This window comes from Trachypithecus francoisi, unplaced genomic scaffold (assembly GCF_009764315.1).
Source record: "Trachypithecus francoisi isolate TF-2019V2 unplaced genomic scaffold, Tfra_2.0 Lachesis_group10, whole genome shotgun sequence".
NCBI lineage: Eukaryota > Metazoa > Chordata > Mammalia > Primates > Cercopithecidae > Trachypithecus > Trachypithecus francoisi.
This window is the reverse complement of record NW_022681455.1, coordinates 126,413,970-126,439,448: the sequence shown is the minus strand read 5'-3', so window position 1 is coordinate 126,439,448 and position 25,479 is coordinate 126,413,970. Positions and strand designations below refer to the sequence as shown.

The 25,479-nt window shown below is 59.5% G+C and overlaps 1 protein-coding gene across 9 annotated transcripts in view; it reads right to left on the bottom strand.

The window, feature by feature from the left end:
- The window catches only part of GSE1 (Gse1 coiled-coil protein), a 508,837-nt gene that overhangs the window by 8,624 nt on the left and 474,734 nt on the right, over nucleotides 1-25,479 (bottom strand). For 8 of the 9 annotated variants that reach the window (XM_033219204.1, XM_033219206.1, XM_033219207.1 and 5 more), the window contains 12 exons: nucleotides 19,178-19,377; nucleotides 13,672-13,844; nucleotides 13,137-13,334; nucleotides 12,221-12,412; nucleotides 11,489-11,793; nucleotides 10,545-10,872; nucleotides 6,406-7,025; nucleotides 5,067-5,179; nucleotides 4,545-4,815; nucleotides 3,029-3,142; nucleotides 1,821-2,192; nucleotides 145-429 (listed from right to left, as the gene is read on the bottom strand). In XM_033219204.1, the coding sequence (XP_033075095.1) occupies nucleotides 145-429; nucleotides 1,821-2,192; nucleotides 3,029-3,142; nucleotides 4,545-4,815; nucleotides 5,067-5,179; nucleotides 6,406-7,025; nucleotides 10,545-10,872; nucleotides 11,489-11,793; nucleotides 12,221-12,412; nucleotides 13,137-13,334; nucleotides 13,672-13,844; nucleotides 19,178-19,377 (3,171 nt within the window). The remainder of the gene's footprint in view (nucleotides 1-144; nucleotides 430-1,820; nucleotides 2,193-3,028; nucleotides 3,143-4,544; nucleotides 4,816-5,066; nucleotides 5,180-6,405; nucleotides 7,026-10,544; nucleotides 10,873-11,488; nucleotides 11,794-12,220; nucleotides 12,413-13,136; nucleotides 13,335-13,671; nucleotides 13,845-19,177; nucleotides 19,378-25,479) is intronic. The other variant, XM_033219205.1, reaches the window with a different exon arrangement.

The window sequence follows — 25,479 nt, the reverse complement described above, 5'->3', positions numbered from 1 at the left end:
CCCTTCCAGTATTCGTATCTACTGTGCCCCAGGACGGAGGAATAGTCCCCAGGCTGGCAGAGGTCTGCATGAACTCACCACTCCGACTCCTTTCCAAAGGTACTTTCCCGACCCCCTCCCCGCTCTTCCCCAGCACCCCCATACCTTCTATGTGTTCCTGGTAAGCTTCAAAAATGGCCTCAATCCCTTGCCACTTGCGTCTTGGGGCTTCCTCATCATCTTCTCCATCTTCATCCTCCTCCTCTTCCTCCTCTTCCGAGTCCCGGTCCATCTCCTGGGTTGGGGGCCCCTTCCTCACAGTGGGGGGCTCCTGCTGCCCATTGTGCTGGGGTGGAGGGGCGCGGCTGGAGGACTGCAGCTCGGGAATGTTGTAGTGGATGGACGTGTCAACCTTGTGGTTCTGCTCTGCGGACAGCACAGCCATGCTCCCTGTGGAGGGGACAGGGCTTGTGTCAGTGTGTTGGGGAAAGGGACACAGGGTGCTGTCTCAGAAGGGAGCTGTGCCCTGCCTTTGGTGCAGAGTCAGCATGACTGCAGGGCTCCAGGGGCCAGTATGACACTGTGTAAAGGTAAAGGAGGGATCTAGCCCAAGATCTCTGGGCCACAGACCCAGCGTGAGAAAGTCTGAGACAGCTAGGAGACACCACAGCCCTGAGCGCTAGTTGATTCTGGTACATGGACCATTTTTGCTGAAATTCATCTCTGAGACTCCATTTTTTGTTTTGGCTGCCCCGGTCCTCTGGGTAGCAGGCTGGAGAGAGAAATGGCCCAATCTCAGCTCACTGCAACCTCCCCTCCCAGGTTCAAGCAATTCTTCTGCCTCAGCCTCCAGAGTGGCTGGGATTACACGCATGTGCTATCATGCCTGGCTAATTTTTGCATTTTTGGTAGAAATGGGATTTCGCCATGTTGGCCCAGGCTGGTTTTGAACTCCTGACCTCAGGTGATCCGCCCACCTTGGTCCCCCAAAGTGCTGGAATGACAGGTGTGAGCCACCGCGCCCGGCGCTGCCTCCATCTCTTTGAGCTAGGTCTATAGTTGGCCCTCAGCAGACACCAGCCCGTCCTCTCACAAGGCATGGGTGTGTCGGTCCCTAGGCATAATGGGGCTCTGCCCTCTCCCAGGAGTCAGCCTCATTGTGCCCTGTTTCAAGAGGGCGTGCCCCCTCTCATGGCATGGCCCGGTGGGTGACATCCTCAAGGGCACACCTGGCTTCCCGTGTGGATAGCAGCCCCTGGTGGGGCCTGAGACCAGCCCAGTCAGTACAGTGACTTGGCTCAAACTGGTACAGCTGTTTTGTGGAATTCCACCCCACCCACAAATATTTCTAATCTGAAGCTGGCTGAATCCAAAGACAAGGAACCCACGGATCCAGAGGGCTGGCAGTGACATCTTTAGATACCACGTCTACCCTGAGGACTGGCGGCCATCTGCATCTCTGTCTTGAAAAACATGATTCTTTCAAATGAATGCAGGTAAAAATCCACTCAAGTGCTCTTCCCTGCCTTTGGGGAATCTTTTTTAATCTCTGCAAAAACCAGTGCCTGCTGGTGTTCACTCCTTTACCTCTTACCGATCGATGCGTCCCTGCTCACAGCACAGCATCAGCGCTGGTGCCTACAATGCTTTCCACCTACGAGTTCAGGTTTTAGAGCTTGGAGTAACACAAACATGGTTTTGGCATAATCATGAAATTATTTTCTTCCGGTGATTGGAGTTTATAAAAACTTGTGCCCATGGCTGAACGGCTGTGGCGCTCAGGGACTTCAGCCAGCCTCAACCATTGCCGAGAGCTGAGCGGGGACTGGCAGCCTCATTACCTTTATGCTTCTGCAGGGCCTTCTGGGTGGACTGCAGCACTGACTCGTGGAACTGATGTGCAAACTCTTCTGCCACAAAGGGCTCCCACGGCTTGCTCTTCCCATTGGTGCTGTGGGACAGCGGCACAGGAATGTCCTTGGATGCAGCGCCCCGGATGTAGTGAAGCATGCTCAGGCTCTTCTTGCCTCCAGGGGCCTCGCTCAGCCTGGCCTTCTCCCCGCTGGCAGGAGCTAGCTCCTGGACTCTCGACAGCTCCTGGGGCCGAACCTGTTCCAGCTTCCCAGGCTCCGTGGCCTTTGGGACGTCAGACAAGGAAGCAGCAACACCCACCGGCTTCTCCACATCCAGAGAGGCTTGCTGAGTGGCTGGTTCTTTTAGAGACAGAAAGTGAAGGAAAATGTTAAGAAATGCAAGTTAACAGGCTGAGTGTCCAGCACGCAGATCCTGGTCTCTAGAGCTTACACTTAAAGACCTAGTGCAAAGAACCAAGACTCGGGGAACATTTAAATAACCGCCACACACATGGCTATTCTCTGAAGACGGCGGGCTGTTTAGTGGCAAGTCCATCCTTTGAAAGATGTCCCAAGAAGAAACAGATCCACAGGAAGAAGGAAGTCCCCCAGCCACGGGGATGGTAGGGAGGCATTCAGTCCAACCGGACAAGAGTGTGTGAGGAGCCGAGAACTGGGATGAACTGTCAAGATTCCCTGTGACATCTGACAGGGCAGAGGTCAGCCAGAGATGTAAGAGGAGGAAAGGTGTGGCAGCAGGTGCCAGCAGGGCCCAGAGGGCAGAGTGAGGAAGACAAAGATTCAGGAAGAGAGCCAGGGCGGCCAGGCTAGTGGCAGGACCAGGCTGCGGGCACCAAGGCTGGAGCATGCCCTCCCTCCTGGGATGGTACCACTGGATTGGCCTTCATGTGAGCCTCTGTGCCATAACTGAAGGACAACAGTTACTATGACCACAGTGACCACCACATAGAGCGCCACAGAAGCCAGACCCTCCCCTCAACTCAGAGCCTGTCTTCGAACTGACGTTCCGTCCCAATGACTGCCACAACTGTGCAAGAATGGTGCGCTTGTAACAATGGAAGAAGACGGTCTGCAGGAGGCCACATTCAGTGATGAGGACCTCAAGTGGATGCCTGAGCCTGGGCAGCCCATGGGATGGTCCTGGGTGGTGGCAGGTTGGGCTATCCTTCCCTTACCACTCAGGGAGACGGCAGGACTGTCCCTCGGAGAGTTTGTCAAGGAGTCGGCCACTGCTGCTGACAGTGCCTTCTGCTTCATGGCACGGAGCATTTCAACAAGTCTCTCTTTGTCTATGAGAAAAGCAGCCTGAGATTAACGAGCCAGTTGCGTCATGTTTTGGAGAGGACAGCAGGATTCTAGCCGAGCCTTGATGGGCAGGTAAAGCACTAAAGCCCGAAAAGCCAAAAGCAGGTGCGATGGGGCAGGCCCAGTTTTAAGGAAGTAACCATCCTGAAGCGAGCCCAGATTGTTCTTGGCATCACTACACAATGTCTCAGACGTGCTCCAAAGACCGCTGTCTGTGCGGCCGTTACACCTCTGTGAATCACCGTGCCCACGGACCTCGGAGGTGACGTGTGAGGATGCATTCTTATTTCAAGTCAGAAAAGGGGGCCCCAACACAAAGAAATGCCCCAAAGGCCCAGGCCTGGCCTCTGAGGCAGAGTGCCTTCTCCTCACCCACTCCTACCATGACTGCCACTTCCTGAAAAGGAAAGATGACCCCATGATGTTCCACGCAGCGGGTTCCTAGTGTCACCCGGCCCTTCTTGACTGTGAAACTCAAGGGCTGCATCGCCCTTTATTTTTTCCCTCCAAAAATTCAGCCAGGTAAAAAGACGCTTTGTATCTAGGGAACGGGGCTGGCATTCAACACATCACTAGCCTGTTACGAGAAAGGGAAAACTACTGACTGGTTACAAAGCAGAGAGGAAATGGCTACACCCTGATCAACACCCTGAAGCTGCTCAAGGTCCAAGAAGTAACTGCTTTTCTTCAACTTTCTCCCAGAGAGGAGGCCAGAGGTCCATGAGGACTTGGAGGCACGCATAAGGTCAGGGCCAGGAACGTCAACATCTAGGCACCAAGCCGGCCTGCATTGCAGGCCAAGGAAGCCAAAACCCTGAGCAGGTGTTGTTGCTGCATTGTTTCTTGTGCTGTATGGATTGTAGCCCAGAGGGTCTGTCTCAACATGGCCCTATGTGGCCAGACTGAACTGGAAGCATCTTTCAAGGCAAGCCATCGGCTCAGTGTGTGCTGCCCTGCTTGGCAGCCCTTTCCCAGGCCTCCAGCCACCAGGACACAACACCTAGCAGACCACCTAAGCAGTCCAGCAAGAGGAAAAGTCTGCAGCAGACGAACCTGGAACACCTGGTACCTCGCCTCATGCCTGGTGCAGTCACTGGAGCACTCGGCTCAAAGAGCGCCTTCTCGGGCGCTGGGAGATAGATGAGTAACAAGGGTAGTCCTCAGCTCAAGACGGTGGGGCTCTCAGAGCAAAGCCTGCCAGGTAAGGCTGCCGTGGAGGGCTTGTAAGAACAGAGAGGCTGTTCCTGGGAGCCGGGAGGAGTCAAGGGGCAGCCTCAGGCTGAGTGATCCCAGATCCTGCCTGGAGTCCACTGGCCCCACCTGCTGCTTCAGACCCCCACTTCCACCCCAGTGAGCCCCCACCTTCCTACCCAGGCGAGGCCCTACCTTTCCTCTTCTCGGCGCTGATGTGGGTCAGGTTGAAGATGGTCAGGAACTTCTTCTTTTCTTCGAAGTTGGGACTGTTGTTCATCTCGTCAGGGCTGTAGCGGGTGGACAGCGCCCGTCTCGGTGAAGGCGTCTGCCGCTTGCTCTGAATTGTTGGGGGCGATGGGCTTCTCTCTCTCAGCATCCGCCGCCGCTTCCTCCGCTTCTGGGCCACCAATTCCTCCTTCTGCTGTTGGGTGGTCAAGCCAAAAAGTTGCAAAAACTCTAGCTTCTAGATTGGGAAAGAAAACAAATGAGTTTGAAGCCACTGGCAGTGGTATGCTTTCACTGTCCCGGGGTCCCCTCCTGGGGTCCTCGAAGTGTGTGCCATGGCTGGCTGTGCCCGGCGGCAGAGGAGCTTGCTGGGGCGAACCCGCCAGGACTTCTGGAGGAACCTGGCAACAGTGGGGTGGACTGCGGGGTGTGGACGCTAGGACCGAGAGCCCAGACCAGAGCATGTCCGTGGGGAGGAGAGCCCAGTACCTCGGAGGACGTGTCCAGTTTGAGGGGCGGCTGCTCGGCCACGCAGCGGAGGTGGGCCCTGACCTCCTCCTCATCGCTCTCATCATAAGAGTCATCGAGGTCATAGTAGTACCCTGATGGAGAAATGGTTGTACTGAACCGGACAAAGAGCCTGCATCTGTCCAGTGGACATGCCTGCAGGGGCTCATGTGTGCAGACCACCTATCAGGCCAGGCCTGCTGGCACCTGAGCACCCTGAAGGTCAGTTCCTTTCAACCGAGGTGGAAACCAACATTAACCCGGTTCTGGGGCTTTGCAGGACCGCAGGCATGAGGCTTCCCTGGGGTCCATGGCTCCCAGGGGCCTCCAAGTGGCTGGGTGGTCCCCTGGGCTGACAAGACCTCCCTCCTCCCCCTGGCAGGGAACCACTCATCATACAGGCCTGGGGCTGTGTCCACAGCAACACAGGACTGCTTGTGCACACACACTCCCCCATGCTGTGGCCATCTGAGTCCATCCCCTGGGAGGGGACAGACACACACAGGCCTGAGCTCTCGAAGGCACAGAGAACAACAGCAGAGCCCCTTGCCCAGGGGCACTGGGGTGTTTCCCTCCTCCTTTACAAAGTGAGCAGGGGAGAGAAACTCGGCTGGGCCCTCCATCCAGCCTAGACCAACAACCAGGAAGACTGCCTGTGCCCCAGCTTCTAGTGAAGAGAAGAAGGCTGAGCTCAGCACTGGACGGGACCCGAATGTTCAGAGTCAGGAATGAAACTGGGCTGGAGCCCCTGCTCCCCTCCTCACACCCAGGCCTGCTCGGTTGCTCTTCCTGGCTCTCTGGAGAACTCAGGGAGCTGCTGGCTGAGGACTCCCTGCCCCAAGCAGAAACAGGAATGAAGTGCCTGACCTCCTACGCTGACCCAGGCCAGTGCCAGCTGCTGCCTCCTCACCCCTTGGCCCACCTGCTGCAGCTGGTGACAGCAGCCCCATATGTGGAGGCCCCGCTGGGCCAGGGCTGGCTCTCCTGTTATGCCGCACTATTAATATTTAAAACTATCTTATTAGCCTTCAGCTCATCACTTATTCATCGTGCTTGTCTGTGGAACTGTCTTTACAGGCGGGCTTTGATTTGGCTTTTTGGGACAATTTGCATCGAGGCAGGACAGCACGGGGATTAGGGTCTGCCTCCCTACAAGGGTGTCATGTTGCTACACAGAAGCCAGTGCACTTGCCACCTGGGGCCTGGGACTACCCCAGGCAGAAAGCAGGAGTGGACGGAGGGGCAGGTGGCTGGCGTGCAGGCTCCCCGTCCCCACTGTGCAGCTCTCCCTGAGCAGGTCGGGGTCTGTGGGGAGGCAGACCTTTCTCCTGGGCCTCCCGCCGCCTGCGCTCCTCCAGGTCCAGCTTGCTGACCAGCCTCCGGCGCTGCTGCAGGAACTCATCATAGATGTAGGCGGGGTCGGGGGCCCGTGGCGCTGGGGGCCGGTAGGGCGAGCCAGGCTTCAGGGGTCCGCTGAGCTCCCCGAAGGTGGCCGCCTGTGGGAGGGAGGCCCGCTGCTGGCCCAGGATGGTCTGGGTGGACTTCTCGAGCTCAGCCAGGAAGGGCCCAGGCCCGGGCGGGAAGGGCTGGTGCTCCAGGCTCCCTCCCTCTCGTGGTGGCGGCGGAGGTGGTTGGTACTTGTCCAGGGGGGCAGGCTCACGCTTCCGTGGCCCCTCCTCTGCTTTCTCCGGGCAGAAGACCCGCTCCACCTTCACCAGTGGCACGGCTGCCTGGCGGCTGGGCTCAAATGCAGCCGGATGGCTGTGCACAGAGTGACTCTCGGCCCGCCGCGTCTCCAAGGTGTTGTCCATCAGGGACACGGGGTTCCAGAGGGCCGTGGGTGCAGCATGGAGCTGGGGCTTGGGTGAAATCAGAGGTGGTGGCCCCCCAAAGTGCTGTGGAGGGTCGCGGCCACCTGGCTCGTGACGGTTTGGTCCTGGCCTAGGGAGTGAAATGAGCCCGTCAGTCAGGGAGACAAGACCCTTCAGCCACCCACAGGCTTCCCCGGCTGCCTGCCACTCCTAAGATGACCCGGATGGCACAGCCCCTTACAGAGCCAGTGCCAGCGGGGCTGCAGGGAGGGGGCACATGCTCCACCCCAAGGATCATGGTTTCTATCCTTCATTTCTTTTTTTTTTTAAGATACAAAGACTTGGCCGGGTGCAGTGGCTCATGCTGTAATCCCAGCACTTCGGGAGGCCAAGGTGGGTGGATCACAAAGTCAGCAGTTCGAGACCAGCCTGGCCAACATGGTGAAACCCCGTCTCTACTAAAAATAGAAAAATTAGCCAGGCATGATGGCGGGCGCCTGTAATCACAGCTACTCTGGAGGCTGAGGCAGGAGAATCACTTGAACCCAGGAGGCGGAGGTTGCAGTGAGCTGAGACTATGCCATTTCCCTCCAGCCTCAGCGACAGAGCAAGACTATCTCAAAAAAGAAAAAAAAAAAGACTCACTCTGTCACCCAGGCAGGAGTGTAGTGGGGCAATCTCAGCTCACTGCAACCTCTGCCTCCCAGGTTCAAGCAGTTCTCCAGCTTCAGCCTCCCAAGTAGGTGGGATTACAGGTGTGTGCCACCACGCCCGTCTAATTTTTTCTATTTTTAGTAGATGGGGTTTCATCATGTTGGCCAGGCTGGTGTCGAATTCCTAACCTCAAGTGATCCAACTGCCTTGGCCTCCCAAAGTGCTGGGATTACAGGAGTGAGCTAGCACGCCCAGCCCTCCAACACCTGCGGCAGGTGTGTGTAGGCTGTTCTAAGAGGACAGGGAGGCTCCCAGCCTAAGCTGCTAGGGAAGGCAGAGACCCTCTCAGGCCTGGGACAGACCCAGTTTTGGTCGAGTTTCCCACCTGCTTGCCTGAATTCCCCTAAGGGCAAGCGTTCATCCTCACTTTCCATGGGGAAACCCACATATGCTGGGCTGTGGCCCTGCCACCAGTACCCTCCTCCTGCTGTGCCTTGTAGGGACACAGGGCAGGCTGGCCACCTTCACAGGGTGAGTACTCCTTCCTCCTCACTGTCCCTGCAGGCAGCCACGAGAGAGCCTTCCAGTGCCTGCCCAGAGCCAAACCCACTGTGAAATGGAGATCCTCCCAGTCAGTATGGGGCCTGTGCCGAGACTGCCCCCCAGTGGCCCCTGTCAGAACTGCAGCGACCCGAAGTGTCCCGTGGCAGAGGCCAAAGTGTCTTCAACGACCCAGGCTAAGGCCTGCTCAGGCAGGGAGGGAAAGAAGGGATTTCTAACATCAGAACCCTTCCATTAAACAAGAAGCTGCTCCTTAGTTGCACTAAATGACTTGTTTCTTCAGTGCAATTAAAACAAGATTTAATCTACTCAAAGGCCTATTTTTAATATTGTTTTTCCAAAGTTTATTTTTAAGAGATGGGTCTCGCTGTGTTACCCAGGCTGGAGTGCAGTGGCTATTTACAGGAGCAATCCCACTACTGATCAACACAGGAGTTTCGACATGCTCCACTTCCGAACTGGCCTGGTTCACCCCTCCTTAGGCAACCTGGTGGTTCCCCCGCTCCCAGGAGGTCACCATACTGGCGCTGGATTTAGCTTGGACACCCAGTGGGTATAGTACACTACAGCCCAGAACTCCCGGGCTCAAGCGACCATCGACCTCGGCCTCCAGAGTAGCTGGGACTACAGACAGGTGTCACTGTGCCTGGCTATCTTTCTATTTTTTAAAGGGAGATGTACTCACAGGATGTCTGGACCAATACTGCACAGTGACCCTGGGCAAGGCTTGAGGGGAAGGAAGAGGCAGAGGCCATGGCAGGCACGTGGCCCGGCTCAGGGATCTCTAGCCTGCCCGGGGGTCCCTGTTTAAACACAGCCACCAAGGCTCTCCCTAGTTATTCCAGACTCCAGGCCAGGGGACAAATCCGAGGCTGCTGTCCCTCCTAGCAGAATACAACAGGGAACCACAGGAAGAAGCTGTGTCTTAAGTAAACAGCAAAGGAATAAAACCTGCAGGAAATAAACATCTCATGTGCCACCACAAGCACTGAAGAGTTTTCTAGCGTGGAGCATGAGGGTCCTGTCAGGCCCCCAAGTTCCCAATGCGGTAAAGCCGCGTGTGCAGCCAGCCACAGGGAACCACCGCAGCCAGGGGAGACTTGGCCCGGGCCAGGCCCTGCTTCCCATCATGCCCCCGGTCCTAATGGGGCAGCTACACTGGCTGGAAGCAGTCCATGGGTGGGCAAAGTCACAACACCTGTGCTGGGGCCCTAGGGAGCCCTGAGGAAGAAGATGCCTAACAGGAGTAAGGGCACCCTGACGTTACCAGGCCATGCCAGATGGGAGTTGGCTGCCCTCAGTCCTCTGGGTAGCAGGCAGGCTGAGTCTGAGAGGCCTTGGGGACTGGGAGAGGCAGAAGCGACCTCACTTCCGCCGTGCCGGGCAGCGTGAGCCACAGAGGGACTCAGCTGTGGCCTGGTGACAGTCACTCCCAGTCGGCCCTGATCAGTGCGGGTACATTCCCTCGCTGCCCTACTGGATAACGGAGGCAGGCAGAAGGGAGGACAGATTGTAAACCGCAACGCGCTTTCGTCCCAGAGCCCAAGGGTTTCTTCTCCCAGGACAGCACCACAGCCTTGAGAGCTGGAAAGATGCTCAGAAATCATCCTATCCATACCTCCTTTGTGGACAGTTGAGGAAAGTGACGCTCAGGGAACAGAAGCAGTGTCCCTAGGTCCCTGAGCTCGGCCTGGAGCAGAACGATGGAAGCCTGGCAGGTCATCCCCACCAACTCTGGCTGAGGGTCTTAGCTCAGCCCTTCAGAGTGAGCCCTGGGGGGATATGAGGTGGGGGCCTGGGACCAGCACAGCCCCAAGGCAGGTATCCCAGGGCAGGCAGGAGCAGGGAGGCCTGGGGGCACTGGGTCCCAGCTCAAAAGACCTGTCTGCAGCCAGGGTCCTAAGGACCACCACACAGGTTCCTGGGAAAGGCTTTATAAAGGGCTAAAAAATGGGCATGTGTTTTACTATTACTACAAAAGCAATAAAACTCATTTTTTCCCTTAAAATCAAAAGCTGTCTCCTTCTTGTTAATAAAAAAAAAAAAAAAAAAAAAAAATCCAGGCTCAAAAGCAGGGGAAGATGGAGAGAACAGGTATTACTAGTAATTAAAGCTTCCACCTTGCAGTCTTTATCTGCTGTGAACGGCCTCCTGGGAACTGGGCCAGGCTGTGTGGGCAGGGCCCTGGCTCTCAACATGGACTTGACTGGTCTCTTTACTTACTGGTGGGGATCCCTTTGAGCAACCTATTTTCTTCCTCAGCCTCAGCTTCCCCATAGACAAGACAGGCATTATAACGTGAAGATGAAAGAACAGAAATGAAAGAGGCAGAAATGCTGGGGCAGGATGTCGGTCAAACAGGAGGGGCTCAATACATGCTGAACAAATCGGAACGTGAAGGCTCATCCCTCCTTCTTTCCTGGGGCTCACTGACCTGGTGGTGCTCTCTGGCCTGTGCTCCGCCTCCACCGGCACCGGGGGTCGGCCCATGTCCAGGTGCTGTTCCAGCACTTGCTGCCGGAACTCCGACACCTGAGACTGCCGGTCCTCCTTCTCCTGCCGCAGCCGCCGCTGCCGCGCCAGCCACTTCTCCTCCTCGTTGGTGCGCTGGATCAGCAGGGCTGTGGCAGCACTGCTGCTCGGCAGAGAGAAGATGCCGTGGTTGGAGATGAGGCTGGGCACCGTGTGGTGTGGGGTGGGCACCGGATGCAAGGGGTGTTGCACAGGCTTGGGCGCCTGCAGGCCGGCATCCTTCAGCTTCTCTGTGGGGGGAAACGCAGGCAAGCAGGGTCTCAGTCACGTGGGCCAGCAAGCTCCCTTCCCATCTTCTCTCACCCAACTGCCCAGAGAAACCAGAGCCCTTCCAAAGGGTTCTTCCCGCAGCCAGAACCAAGATATTCAAAAGGGGCCCTATGGGAGCTTTCAAGAAGCATGTCTTGTCCCTGGAAGGAAACTCTTCGTGCTGGCTGGCACAACTCTTGCCCAGCCAGTGCGGTGCCAGAGCCAGCTCACACTGGCTCAAAGAACAGACTATTAAATTTCCGGGAAACATGCAAAAGCCAGTTGTTATGACTAAATAATTGTTTCGTAAACTTACAACGAAATAAATTATGTTAAAATCAACAGAGCACTCAAAACTTATCCCTTCCTAATGCCCTGGCCACATTTCACAACTGTCCTCCTGGGGTCACCTACATCCAGTGTCTGCATCACGTGCCAACATGCCTCTGCTCCCTACTCCATGTTCAGCCACGCCAGGCAGGGTGAACGCAGTTGGGGAACATTTATACCGTGGCAACCGGCAGGTGCTGTGATTCAGGGCTCCTCCCCGCAGGTGGCTGAGACCTTGCCCAGCACAGCCCACCCACGCCCAGGCACCTGCTCGGGTTGGGGTCAGCTGCTCCGAGGGCTTGCCCCGCTCCTCAGTGGTATGGCCACGCAGCCCATGCAGCTCGGCCACAGGCAGGAAGGCGGGCTCCAGGGCCTTGGCGGCCAGCAGCTCCTTCTCCCGGGCCCGCTGCTCCCGCTGGCGCTCCAGCTCGCGCTCCTTCTCACGCTCACGCTCCTTCTCTTGCTCGCGCTCCTTCTCGCGTTCGCGCTCACGTTCCTTCTCCCGCTCGCGGTCAGCCTCACGCTCACGTTCCCGCTCCCGCTCCCGCCTTAGCTCCTCATCCATCTGCAGCCTGCAGCACATGGAAAGAGTTGGGGGCTCTGCTGCACCAGGAGCAAGAGAGGGACCTGGGGCAGGCCCTTTAAAAGCATAACCAGGAAGGAGCCAGGGCACTAATCCGAATAGCGACGGGAGGTGAGCAGGGTTTCACTGGTGCGGGAAGAACTTAAGGTCCATACAATCAAAGCAGCTTACGAAACCCCCAAGCACCCCCGAGAGCTCCTCGGCCTGCAGGTTTACTGCAGGAGACCACGGCTACCGAGACAGGCACTATTTCAGAGCACAGAGCCTGAACAACCATTGTCCCATTTGGCAGGTGGACAAACTGTGAGGACAGGCATGGCCAAGAAGTCCAGTCAGGTTCCAGCCCAGGCTTTCTGCCCAGCTGCCATCAAGGGACAGGGAGGGCAGAGGGGCTCCTCGGCCCAAGACACACTTACCTCTCCGCACTGAGGCCGGACATGCGCTCCGAGTGCAGCGCTGCCAGGGATGAGTGGGAGAGCTCGGGGGGGTAGCGGACTCCGGAGAGGTGGAGGTGCATCGCTGATGGGTGCAGCGGGGGCAGGGAGCCGGGGGTAGGGATGGGGTAGAACGGGGACCTCAGGGCGGACAGGCAGTAGGAGTCATCCATCCTGTGCGGAGAAGACAGGGCCATGAGCAGCAAACAAACCAAGGGGAAGAACCAGCCCTGTTGACAGGTGTGCCTCGGCCAGGTACACACACCTGCCTGAGCGTGGGGAACGTGGCAAAATGGCTGGGGGTGAAGACCATGCCTGCTGCTAGCCCCAAAGTCCCTTAATGCCGGAGGCTGCTAGGTGCCGACAGCTTGGGGTTCCAAGGCGCTGCTTGCCACCTCCCTTGGCTCAGCAAGACCAGCACAGAGCAGTCAAGTGCCCAGGCCCTTCCAAGGCTGGCCAGCAGGCTGGGCTGCCCTGACGTGGGGCGGTCTATGTCATGACTACGGGCCCCTCTGACTAGGATGTGCAGAGCTTCTCCATGGACCCAGGCTGTGCCACAGTGCCACTTGGCTCTCCTGCTACCTGGCAAAGCATCGCCCCTCCCACGGGTAAAGCCCTGCTCTCTTAACAGTGACTCGCTGTCAGTGGACCCCCAGTGAGAAGGGGAGGAGCCAGGGACGACAGCACAGTCACCAAGGGGGACTGTCTACCAGGAGGGGACCCCAATAGGCCATCAGGGCTGAATGTGGGCTCAAAGCTGGGGACGATTTCAGGGGCTACTCTAGACACTCCCCTGGGAGCCTGGCCCCCAGGTCGTAAGAAACACCTTCCCTGCCAGATTCCATCCTGCCAGGAACAGACCAGCACCTACATGAGACGGCGCGCGGGGACGCCTCACCTGAAGGCCGGGTGGGGGAAGGGGTGTGGGGCCAGGTAGCTGGGGTGGTAGTAGGCTGCAGCAGTGGCCGGGTCCAGGCCGAGGGGAGGCAGCGAGGACATGCGGAGGTCGTCAGTGGTGTGGTAGGGCCGGAAGCTTCTCAGGTAGTCCTCGGTCACGGTGCTGGGGGGCACCACATGGTGCACAGGCCGCTGGAGGCTGCAGGCAGGGACAGTGGGCAAGGACAGGTGAGTGGAGACCTGCTCCCGCGTGGGGGGATGGCTAACCTCCCTGCATTGCCCCTGGCACTCAGTCGGCACCCAGACTCCTGGCACCCAGAACGAGGACGGGGCTTAAGCAGTGGGGGAACGAGCTGCCACCGCCACCGCAGTGTGGAGGGGCACAGACAGGGCTGCAGTCCCCAGAGCCGAGCGGCCGACGACCATCCGGCAGACACAGCCTCATCTGTGTAGACCGCAGGCTGCCTGGTGATGCAGACCCTGAGCGCTGTGCCCCCACCTGGCCGCCTCACCGAAGTCCCCGCCGGCCAACTTACTTGAGTGGTGGGAAGCGGGAATCCTGCACAACCGAGCTGGGGGAGAGGCCGAAGGGGTAGGGGGTGCTGAGCAGGTGCGAGGGGATGGCTGGGCCCCCTGCCTTCTCCTGGGGGAGCGGGGGCTCCACAATGAGGCGTTCCCGACCTCCACTGCTGCTCCTGGAGCCAGCGTCCTGTGGGAGGAGAGCATCCGGTCAGGTGGAAGCCTGGTATAGGCCACTGTCCACAAGACAGAGCCAGGTGTCCTGACTCACGGGAAGGCTCTAGATTTAGTTCATGTTCTAGAAGCATCCTTTCCCTAAGGCTTTCTACACAAAACATGGTGCATGTGGCGTGGGAAGCAGTCTCGGGGCCTGTCTCCCTCCCTGGGCCACCTCAGTTCAACAGAAGAACTAGAACCACCCCCCTCACCCAGAACCACAATGTGCGCAGGTGAAGGATGCAGGGTGGCAGGGGCTCCTGCCTCCACCGTCGCTGGTGTGGACATCCAAAGGTCACACCAGACGCACACCAGGGCAAGCAGACGCTGTTGGCACCCAGCACGCCATGAAGCGAGTGCCACGATGTAGCCAAGACGTCAACAGCACCGACAGCTGCCCACCTGACCTCAGATGTCCTGGCCCCGGTGCCCATGTGGAGGGCAGAGGCCATAGGAAGCTGGCACTGCCCCCGGGCTGAAGGTGCTGGTCTGCCCCCAACCAACTCCTGCAGTGGCCCTGGCCCTGAAGTCCACGAGAACAGGCAGCAGCTGAGCCCTGACTGGCCTTCACACACACAGTGGGGCAGGGAAGGCGACAGCTCGCCTGTCCCAGGCTCCTGGACAGACAGTGGACCTGGGTGTAGCTGGGAAGGTGGCCCAGAGGACTCAAATGAGGGGTCTGCTTTAGGCACAAAGCAGGAGGAGACAGTGGCCCAAGGCCCACCTCTCTGGCTGAGGTCCCTGCCAAGTCCAAGGATAGGCCGTGCCACCCCCAGCCACACACAGGCCACCCTGCACACCCATCCTTGCGGGGTCCAGCCCGGAGAAACCAGAGCGTGAAAAGGTCTTGCTTGTTCCTGTTATTCGTGTGACTGAGCGGGAGGCAGAGCAGGGCTCAGGGCCGCCCAGATGGGGGCTGTGCTCTAGACTCTGGATGGCTGCCAACCCAGGTGTCACTCTGTCACTGGGGCAGCCACTCTCAGCTCCAGCATCTCCCCCACGTGGGGACAGCACTGCCTAGGCCTACCCTGACCTGGGGGTATCTGAGGACCATGGCCCCACTGGCCCCTCTGAGCTTCCCAGGGATGCAGAATCACGGGAACCCGGCCCTTCCTCACGTTCCATGTGGCCATGTCAGGTAACGACTGCTGATCGGCGGGCCGCGGTCCTGAAGAGCACCAGCCCTGCCCTGCCTCCCTGAGCCACAAAATGCCAAGCACCCAAAAACCAAGGAGGCTGTGGCCGTCTCCCCACAAAATCAGCAGGAATGATGGCCCAGGGGGTCTGAGACCTGCCCCACTGCGGAGAGGCATGTCTCCCAGGGGCCGTGCCTGTGTCCCTGAGCCCCAGCCCCTCTTCCTGGGCCCATCCATCTTCACGGCGGCAGATGGTGGCCCGGCAGCAGCACATGGCACCCGCGCAGAGGCAGTGCAGGCAGCCCTGGCTGGCGCCTCCCCCACTCTCCACCCTCCAGGAGACAGTCAGCGAGGATTAATTGGAGGAGCTGCTGCCACCGCCGCCTGGAATCTTCAATGAGAGGCAGCATCTGCTCCCTTCCCGCGGGCTGAGCCCCAGCCTCCCTTCCCTGCAGGGTCCTCCTGGGTTCACGACCTCTGACCTGCCCTTCCAGGGTGCTGGTCTCGAGGGTGGGAGGTACACATGGGCACTGACGCCCTGCGTGGGGCCGGGAACTTCCTATTGAGGGGCCAGCGCCTGGTCTTGGGGTCTCCAGCCTGTGTCAGCAACCAGGGTAGTGGGGGAGTGGCCGAAAGGCCAACCAGACCTTGGGCCATCCTGTCGTGCCTCGTGCACACATCAATGGCACGTGCCCATCACAGCACCTGCTCAGAGGTCAGCGGAGTTGATGGCGCAGCTGTGCACAGGCATGTGGGGGACTCAGGGCAGCGGAGTTGATGGCACAGCTGTGCACGGGCATGCAGTGGATGCACCAGCAGGGTGGGGGCCCGGACATGGCAGGTGCATCGCCAAGCTTGCCCGTCTACCCCAGCCCTGTGAGGCCATTTCCAGGCTTGGCTTCTAGATCCTGCCTCACGCCCCTACCCTACCTGGCACAGGGCCAAACATCTGAGGCATGGAGCACGAAGCAGCAGCCCTGTCCCCAGGGCTTGGGATGGACTGAACGAGACTGAGTGGCCCCTGGCCCCCCAGCATCCAGGCAGCACACCCCAGTGAACACCAGGCCCAAAGCTAATGGGCCTTTGAACTCCCAGAAAGGGACCTCACTTGCTCAGGCACCCGGGGGACCTGGACTCCTCCTCCCAGGCTGGTGGTGAGGCCTCCAGGCCAGGAGGGAGACGATAGCCAAGGAGCTCAATCATCACCCAGCCCTGGGTGGCCAGAGTCAGAAGAGGGCTGGAGGACAGACCCGACCCGAGGACGGCACCCAGCCCAGGCCTGCCGCCCTCCTCCGCAGGCTGCCCGTGTCGCGGGCCGGGTCAAACGGCAGAGCACAGGGCCCCAGCCGCCCCGCCACAAGGAGGGGCCTGTCCTCGGCCCAGACACGGCCCTTGAACCCCTTTCCCCTCAGCCGAGGACAAAGCCCTGCTCGCAGGCCAGATGGCACCTTCCTGGCCTGGTTGAGGACAAACAGGGAGTCCGGGAGGCTCGGGGGCAGCCAGCAGGCGGGGCAGGGGCCCGGTGAGCCAGACCCAAACGTCTGTGGCTTCCGTCTGGCTGGCGCCCGGCCAAGCCTGGCACAGACACCTGGGAACTAGGTCAGCGGGGCCTGGAGTGAGGCACAGGGCTGCCCCCCACCCAGGCAAGGCCCGGCAGGCTCAGCAGCTAACCCCAAAGGCACCCCGAGAGCAGCAGCCAGGGTCCCACTGCCGCCTTCACAGACAGACCCGTCAGGGCGCATCTGCGGGCAGCTTTTCACTTCTGAGCAGCGGCTGCAGCCACAGCTGCAACAATGAAAGAAAGAAGGCGGAGGAGGGGCGGGGGGAGGGGGGAAGAAGGGGAGGAGGCAAATCTGTCATTCTCCGGTGATGAGAGCAAGGGTTCCACAGTCAGACAGGCAGGACATGCCCTGTTAGCTTTAAAACAGGCTTTTTCATCTCATTTCTCCTCTTGCAGCTCCCACTACCTGGGAGAGAGCGGTGACCCCGAGAAGGGGCCGAAAAGCCTCCGGCCTGGCACCTCCCACCTGCATCTGCGGGCTGGGAGGCCCCTAACGACTTGTGGCCAAGGCTTTGGGCGGGGTGGGAGGGGAGTCCTCTCTCCGCCTCCCCGCTCCCTGAGAGGATTCAATTCCCCGCTGAGCCTCTGTGCCCGAGTGAGCGAGGAGCCGTACATCACCTGCTAATCCAGCTCCCAGCCCCGCGCCTTCCCTGATGGCACCGTGTTCCATGAAGCGCCGAGGTGGGAAACTGCTGGAGCAGGGCTGTCGTGCCCCTGCTCTGCCCTGGGCTTGCTTAGTGTTCCCAAGGCAGTAAGGACCCTCTGAGGAGGGACCAGCTCAGAGCAGAGGCGTCACCAGGGAAGGCGCTGGAACCCCCTCGAGGCGTCCTGGGCCTAGGCCAGGAGCTCCAGTTGGGGTCAAGGCAGTGGCTGGGTGCAGGGTCCTAGCCGGTAGAGGCTCCTGGTCCAGGCTGGGGCAGGGAAGTGGCCTCCCGTGAGCTGCGGGCGGGGGCACCAGCAACCAGGTCCCACTAGTGGGGCGCAAGGAGCTTCGGCTGTTTGAGTCACGTGACTCAGGGCCCCTGTGGTCAAGGCTGACCCTGGGGGGTGGCCTCTGGAGGCAGCGGAGCTGGTAACAACTCCCTCATCCTCCCTCAAACCAGGACCAGGGCCACCTTGGGCTGCTGCAAGCCCTGTGGGGTATGGAGGCCCCTCTGGCCTGGGTCCACCCTCCAGGCCACGCCCTGCCCTGCCATCTCCAAACGTCACATGAAGGATGAGTGAAACTAAGAGAGGCTTCGGGGACAGAGGAGGTCCAGCAAGATGAGGACCCCGGGCAGGTCTGTCCTCTCAGCCAGGGAAGGCGTGAAAAGAAGCAGAGGCAACGTCAGGCCCCGGGGGTCCCAGTCTAGAGCTCCCAGGGATCCCCACGCCGACCCTGGATCAGGGCCTGCTCGGCGGCTGTCACCTGTGGACTGAGGCTGGCTCCCTTCCCACACCTCTGGGGATAGAGGACTGACAGGCCCTGACGATGACCAGGTGGCTCCAACGCCCATGTTCCCCACCCACCGCCCCCGGGGGAGATGGCTGGTGCAGGGAAGACCCACTCCCCTCCTCCCCACCTTCTTTGTGGTTTAATTAGTATTTCCAAGTGGGGCCGTCCCTCTGGGAACTCAGCAAAAAAGTCCAGGTGACAGCGACACCGGAGAATCGTTTTCAATTAGGAAGGGCCCATTCCAGGCTGTGCGCCAGGCATGGGGGCTCGGAGAGCTGCAGGTAGCCACCCGAGGGCGCGCTAGCCCCAGGCAGGGGCAGAAGAGCAGCTCCCAGCGCCAGCTCCTTCCACACAGGCAGGCCCCAGTACAGCACGAGGGGCTCAAGGACATGAGGAGCCCCGAAAACTTGGGGAGGGGCCTCCGCTGGGAGCCCCAAAAGTAAGACAGAAACCCAAAACCCACCCGATGTCTTGTTCTGATAGCTTCTGGGCTGGCATCTTTCCTACCTCAATTCTTTGTTGAGTTCACAGACTGTGACAGTCACAGGTAGTCTGCCGGGTGTTCGGCGTGCAGACACCACTTTACGGCTTGACAGTGCTACAGCTGTGAACTGGACTTCCACCCCCGCCCAAATCCGTGTGTTAGAGCCCTGACGCCCAGGGCCTCAGAACGGAACTGCATTTGGAGACACAGTCTTTAAAGAGGTGACTAAATGAGAATGAGGACATGAGGGTGGGCGCTAAACCAACTGACTGGTGTCCTTACGAGAAGAGATCAGCACCTAGACATGGAGACACCACAGATGACCCAGGGAGAAGGCAGCCACCAGCAACCCACGACAGGCCTCTGGGGAAACCAGCCCTGCCAGCCCCCAGATCATGAACTTGTGGCCTCCAGAACAGGAGAAAATAACGGGACACCCCCAGCGGGTGGTTTCTTCCGACAGCCTGGGCAGACGGATGCGGGGCCGAGGTACCCACCCGCACGGGGCCTCCAGGAGGGCGCCGCGGTCACTCTCACCTCACATTGCAGGGAAGGAGATGGAAACTCAAGAGTGGGGGAGGGGGTGTCTTTGGAATTTAAACTCAACCTTGAAAGCTCCAGAGCCCCCAAAGGATGCCTGAATCCAGCCTCCCCTCAGAAGATGCTGGGCTCCCTGCCCCGCCCCACTCACCTGCCGGCTTTCACTCCTCCAGACGCCATTGACGGTTTTGGTTGGAGCGATGGTCACCACGGGGGGTGTGCTGGGCACGCTGTGGCCCCCAGGGGGGACGATGATAGGGCCCATGGGCACGCGCTTGGGTGTGCTGGCAGGGGAGCTATGGTTGGTGGCCGGAGAGGACACAGGGGACGACTCACTGCTCAGTGAGGATCCTGTGGAGGAGAAGACAGTGGTCTGAGCGGGAGAAGCAGTGACAGCTGGGGGCCTGGGTTCTAGCTGTCCCCCTGCCCCAAGTGAGGCACCCAGAGCACCAGGTCTACCAGCCTCGTGGGCCCCCACCCAAGACAGGCAGGCAGGAGACACCCCCCTGAGGCCCAACTGGGTCAGCAGCTCAGTCTACCGCAGGCACTCCGTACCCCTTCGCCCCACTGACCCTGGTCATGTGGTACATGATGCTCTGGTGCCCAGGGCCGCCCACTGCCACCAGACAGGAAGGAGCCTGGGCAGGGCGGGCAGGACCAGCACCTGACATCCCTGAGTGAGAGACGAAGGCAGCACCTTCCGGGACAGACATGGAGCCCCAGAGTTAGAGAACACACGTGTTTCTAGATGTCGTGAGCCAGTGGTCTGTGAACACCCCGGGACACACAGGCCAGCCGAGCCACGCACCCTGCCCTGCCGAGAGGCAGCTCCACACGTGAGCAGCAGAGACCCCAAGCCTCCAAGTCTTCCCAGGGAGCCCCATGTGCTTGGGGGATGTGGGGGTCACAGGAAACAGTACCCCCTCTGGGGGCTCCCATCAGGCTGGGGAGACAGGGGGCTGGAGGGTGGCAGGAAACAAACATAAGAAGTTGTCAGCACTGGCCGGGCGCGGTGGCTCACGCCTGTAATCCCAGCACTTTGGGAGGCCGAGGCGGGTGGATCACGAGGTCAGGAGATCGAGACCATCCTGGCCAACATGGTGAAACCCCGTCTCTACTAAAAATACAAATATTAGCTGGGTGTGGTGGCAAGCACTTGTAATCCCAGCTACTTGGGAGGCTGAGGCAGGAGAATCGTTTGAACCCGGGAGGCGGAGGTTGTGGTGAGTGGAGATCGCGCTGCTGCACTCCAGCCTGGTGACAGCGTGAGACTCCATCTCAAAACAAAAAAAGAAGTGGTCAGCACCCCTCAACAGGGCCCAGCCAAGCAGGGACGCAGTGCGGTAGTGGCTGAGGAAGCCCAAATGGCAGCCACTCAGGATGACCCTGGGGGAGTTTTATTTTTACATTTCAGAAACTGAGATGTAATTCACCATCTTTAATGATACACGTCAGGAGGTTTGCCTAGGTTCACTGTTTACAACCACCACCACGACCTACCCCAGAACTCGCCCATCGTCTCAGAAAGAACCCCTCAGCCCCCCAGATGCCGTGGGAATGGGAGAATGGTTGGCTGCAGCCCCACTGGTAGCAGGGGGAGGGTGCAGGGCAGGCAGGAGGGCTCAGGGCCTGGGTGACAGATGGCTACAGCCAAGAGGACACTCCAAGGGCAGGGGGTGTGGACGGGCAGGTGCAGCAGGGGTTTGGACAGGGGAAGACAGGGAGAAGTGTTCCCAGGCCCTAAGGGAGGGGCTCCCTCCATCACGGAGCAAAACTGCCTTCTCAGACCAGGGCTCCCCTCTGTTGCCTCCCTCCCACCCAGGTCAGAAGGGGACCAAGCGTGTGTGGTGGCAGGGGTGGGGGTGAGGATGTCCAAAGGCACCTGCTCCAAGAGTCCTCCTATCCCCAAGCAGGCACTAGCCTCACTTCCACAGCCCCCACCCCCTTGTTGTGGGGGTCAAATCCCCGTGACCGAGGCCAGAGCAGCTCCCCAGAGGCTGGGGCTGCTGATGGGGCCTGGGGCTGGGGCCTGGGGCTCCAGAAGCTCTGCTGCTTCCGGGTCAAGAGCCCTGCCCAGCCTCACGAGGCTCGGGGGGGGCACAGCTGCACATTCACACCCCCGACTCCAGCTGACCCGCAGCCTGCAGGGAGGAGACCCCGTGCCGCTCACACAGTTGTGGACTTGTACACAGGTCAGTGTGCAGCTCACCCTCCCCAAGACCCCTCCCGAGCCCCTGACACAGGCCTAGGGAAGCTCTTCATCCCCAAGAGCCAAACACAGCACCAACCAGTGTCCAGCACAGGCCAAGGTCCCCCACAGGGCAGGCCACACAGGTGGCCCTGGATTCTATGGTATCACAGCACAGTGTCCGCTGGGGCAGGTTCCGGCAGGAGCAGACACACGTCCACCCACCAGCAGCACCGTGCGTCCAGGCATCCACACATCACAGCAGCTGCGCAAGCTCACACCTGGGCTCAAGGGGCAGATCTGACTCTGGGTAGGCACCCCTTGACCTTCTTTTTGTTTTTTGAGACGGATGCAGCTGTCCGCCCATCTGAGTGTCAGTGGCCGGAGGCTCACTGCAAGCTACCCTGGTTCACCATTCCCCTGCCTCAGCCTCCCGAGTAGCTGGGACTACAGGCGCCCGCCACCTCGCCCGGCTAGTTTTTTTTTTTGTATTTTTTAGTAGAGACGGGGTTCACCGTGTGTCAGGATGGTCTCGACTCCTGACCTCGTGACCGCCCGTCTCGGCCTCCCAAAGTGCTGGAGACAGGCTTAGCCACCGCGCCCGGCCCACCCTTGACACCTTCTGTTTGCAAAAGCCCCACTTGGGAGGCACCTGCAGCCCGGGGCATGGCAGAAGCAGGGGTGAGATGCCCTTTCCAGGAGAACCCCAGCCCAGCAGCTCCCGGCGTCCTCCCCGACTTCTGTTCAGAACTGGCCTTGGTTCCGGGGCAGGAGCAGCCTCGTCTCCCCTTCACTGCGTCTGCAGTGGGCACACACACGTTCACCAAAGAAAACTGCTGCTTACAGGGGGTGTCCAGAGTCGTCAGGCAGCCACAGTGGTCTCCGTGGTGTGATCGGGAGGCGGAGGCCCCACAGGCATCCCCATGTGGAAACAGAGCTTGGCTCTCCAAAAGGTGCCCCCTTGGGGTGGGGCCGCTGCCCCGTCCCCACGGCACAGTCCTATTGCCTCCTGCAGAAACACTATCTGGGCCTCTTTCGCGTGGATTCCTGGCTTGTGTGCAGCCTGCAAAACTGGACAGAGCAGCCCCATGGCAGACACTCAGTCCAGCCAGATCGGCCATGCCCCAGAGCAGCCCGGAGGCACAGTCACATTCTGCCCAGCAATGAACTACTCAAGGCAAGGCCCCCACCTCATCACGCTCCCACCCATCGCAACCTGGCCCAGGTAGGGAGTGAGGCTGACGGCTGCTGCCCCTGAGGCCTGACCTGCCCACAGGCCCCCAGATGGACCAGCCACTCACTCACTGCCCACACCCCGAGAACTCCACCACCCCAAGTCAGCTGGGCCAACCCCTGGGACTGGGCACTGTGCCGGCGGGATACTAGATCCACCTGAGGAAGGGAGACGCTGGCTGCGGGGCAGGGCACCATGCCCCTTACCTCAGGGGCAGGGGGGCGGGACAGGAGAACAGGCCTCAGCCCTCCTATCTGTGGGTTCGCTCTGCACACTGGCGGTCTAGGTGCTTTTCTGTACGTATTTAGATTTTGAAAAAAAGTTCACTTAAAGTTTTTTGGGGGAAACACTAAAAACTAAGGAAAGGATCTTTCTTTCAAAAAAAATTCCGTGCAATCTCCATGGCTCTTCAGTTTCAGTGGTTACCGCTTCACTGAGCTAGGATTCCGTCCCACGTAACTCACCCACCCAGCACACGGCCCCCCGATTCCAGCACGTTCCGAGTTGTGCGACCATCACCACAATCCATTTTAGAGCATTTCCGTCACCCCAAAAGGAACCCACAGCCCACGAGCAGCCACTACCCTCTCCCCCAGGCCCCGCACGCACTGGCTTTCATCTCTACGGAGGGGCCTGTTCCGGAGACTTCACATCAAGGGAATCCCACCGCGTGGCCTCTTGTCTGGTGTCTCTCACTGGGAGCCGCGTTTTCACGGCTCATCCACGTGGCAGCACCAAAGAGAATCTCTCCTTCCTGAGGCTAAGTGACAGTTCATCGTGTGTCTCTGTTCAACCACTCCTTACTGGTTTGCCCTCAGCTGATGGCATACAGGCTGGGCCCGCCTTGTGGCCGCTGTGAACAGTATTGTGCCCACCACTCATTTTTTTTTTGAGACAGGATCTCACCCTGTTGCCCAGGCTGGGCTGGAGTGCTGTGGTGCAATCACAGCTTGCTGCAGCCTCAACCTCTTGGGTTTAAGCGATCCTCCCACCTCAGCCTCCTGAGGAGCTGGGACTAAGGCATGTGCCACCAGGCCCGGCTAGCATTTTTTTTTTTTTTCGGTAGAGACAGGGTCTTGCTATGGTGCCCAGGCTGGTCTCAAATTCCTGGGCTGAAGCGATCCTCCCGCCTCGGCCGCCCACAGTGCTGGGATTACACATTACGAGTTACTGCGCCTGCCTCACCACTCTTCTTCATGGGATGCCCTCCTGTGCACCCGGCCAAACTTGGGGTGACCCCATCTAGATTCCAGGAGCTGTGAGTGGAGGAAATGTGGGCATCTGTGCTCTGGAGCTGAAAAAGGAAATAAAACCAAGACACCAAGAGCCGCCACCCCATCGAGGCAGAGGCTGCTGAGAGCTCACGATCCGGGCTCCTGCTGCCCAGGGGAAAAGTTGGGGCCAATGGCCAGGTGGGCTCTGGGTCCTCCCTGGGGATGGGACAGACAGCTGGGAGGTGGGAGCAGGAGCCCCACCATGTGGCAAGCCTCAGGGATCTCACAGACTTCTCTGCACCCCAACTCTACAAATGGGGAGACCCTTGCAGCCCATGCCATAAGGGGGTGCAGAGACCCTGCACTGCCCCATCCCTCTGAACCCCACTTCCCAGAGAGACCCCTCGCCATGACCAAGGCAGCCTCCACTCCAGAGTCTCTGAATGAGCCTTGCTTCTAAGCACCAGTGGGTGATGAAGTGAGAGGGGTACGTGAGGGGTGGGGAGCTTCTCTGGGGAAGGGTCTTGCCTGGGGCCGGGGAGGCCATTGACACTCAGCGGCCTAATCCCTGCTGGGGGGTGCTACTCACCAGACCAGCCAGCTCAGCCTCAATCGATGCCCCCACAACGCCAGGCCCATTAGCGAGGCTGGCGCCTGGCCCTCGAACCCTCATTCTCACCGCGTGGCTGGAGCAGGAAGGTCTGTGATTGCTGTAATTAACTGGCGGTATTCAGCCAGGAGTTAGTCAATGAAACGGATCCGGATTGGAGATGACAAGAGGCAGCCCGCGTCCGCGTCACCTCTGCTGTCTGACCTCGAAGATTAGTGCTGAGGCCCACGGGCAGATGTAATTAACAGCTGACATCCCAAAGTCAGCCAGTGAGTGGATTGAGGGCAAAAACAGGACTGCAGCACCACAGCAGCACCTGTCAGCCACCCAGGCTCAGGCCCACCCTGCCAGGCAAAAACCACTGGCACCCCCTGAAGACTAATCAGTCTTTAAGAGGCGCCTGGGGGCCAGGCCCCAGGACCACTCTCCGGGCACTGGAGACCCAGACAGGCGTGGCCTCACCATGGTCAGGCCCCAAAGCCACAGGCCCTGGCCAGGCCAGCGGCGAGCACGGAAGGAAAGGTGAGGGGAGGGCAGGGCACTCTGAGGGGTAAAGACTCCTCGGCTGAGCTCAGGCACAGGCATTCCCCGGCCGCTGTCCTGCACGGCCCTGACCCACCCCAGAGCCTGGCTCCACTGCAACCACTCAGGGGAACGGCGGAGAGAACAGAACGGTGACTAACGGACGTGCTTCCCTAAAGAGGGTCCCTGGAACGTCTCTGTGAGATGTCCACTCCCACAGCCAGGGCTGCCAACAGCTTAGCAGCGCCAGAGCCCCAGGGGGCGGCTCCGGTGTCCACAGCCCAGGCCTAGCCCATGCCTACCCCATGCTGCCGATGGAGACACAGATGAGGGGCGGTCTGAACAGGCAGGTGAGTGACAGACCCGTCACAGCCCCTCGGAAGGAGGGTCCCCAGCTGCAACTTGCCCCCTGCTTTCAACCATGCAAGGGCAGGTGCCGGCCAGGGTGGGAACCCAGGGGACCCTGTGTGTCTTCCTGTCACCTGTTCTGTCCCCAAGTCAGTGTTTAAAAGTTTCTTTTTAATTAAAAAAATATTTTTAGAGACAGGGTCTCTCACTGTTGCCCAGGCTGGAGTGCAGTGGTGCAGTCATGACTCACTGCAGCCTCCACCTCCAGGGCTCAAGTGATCCTCCCACCTCAGCCTCCGAGTAGCTGGGACTACAGGTATGCGGTATCACACTCAGC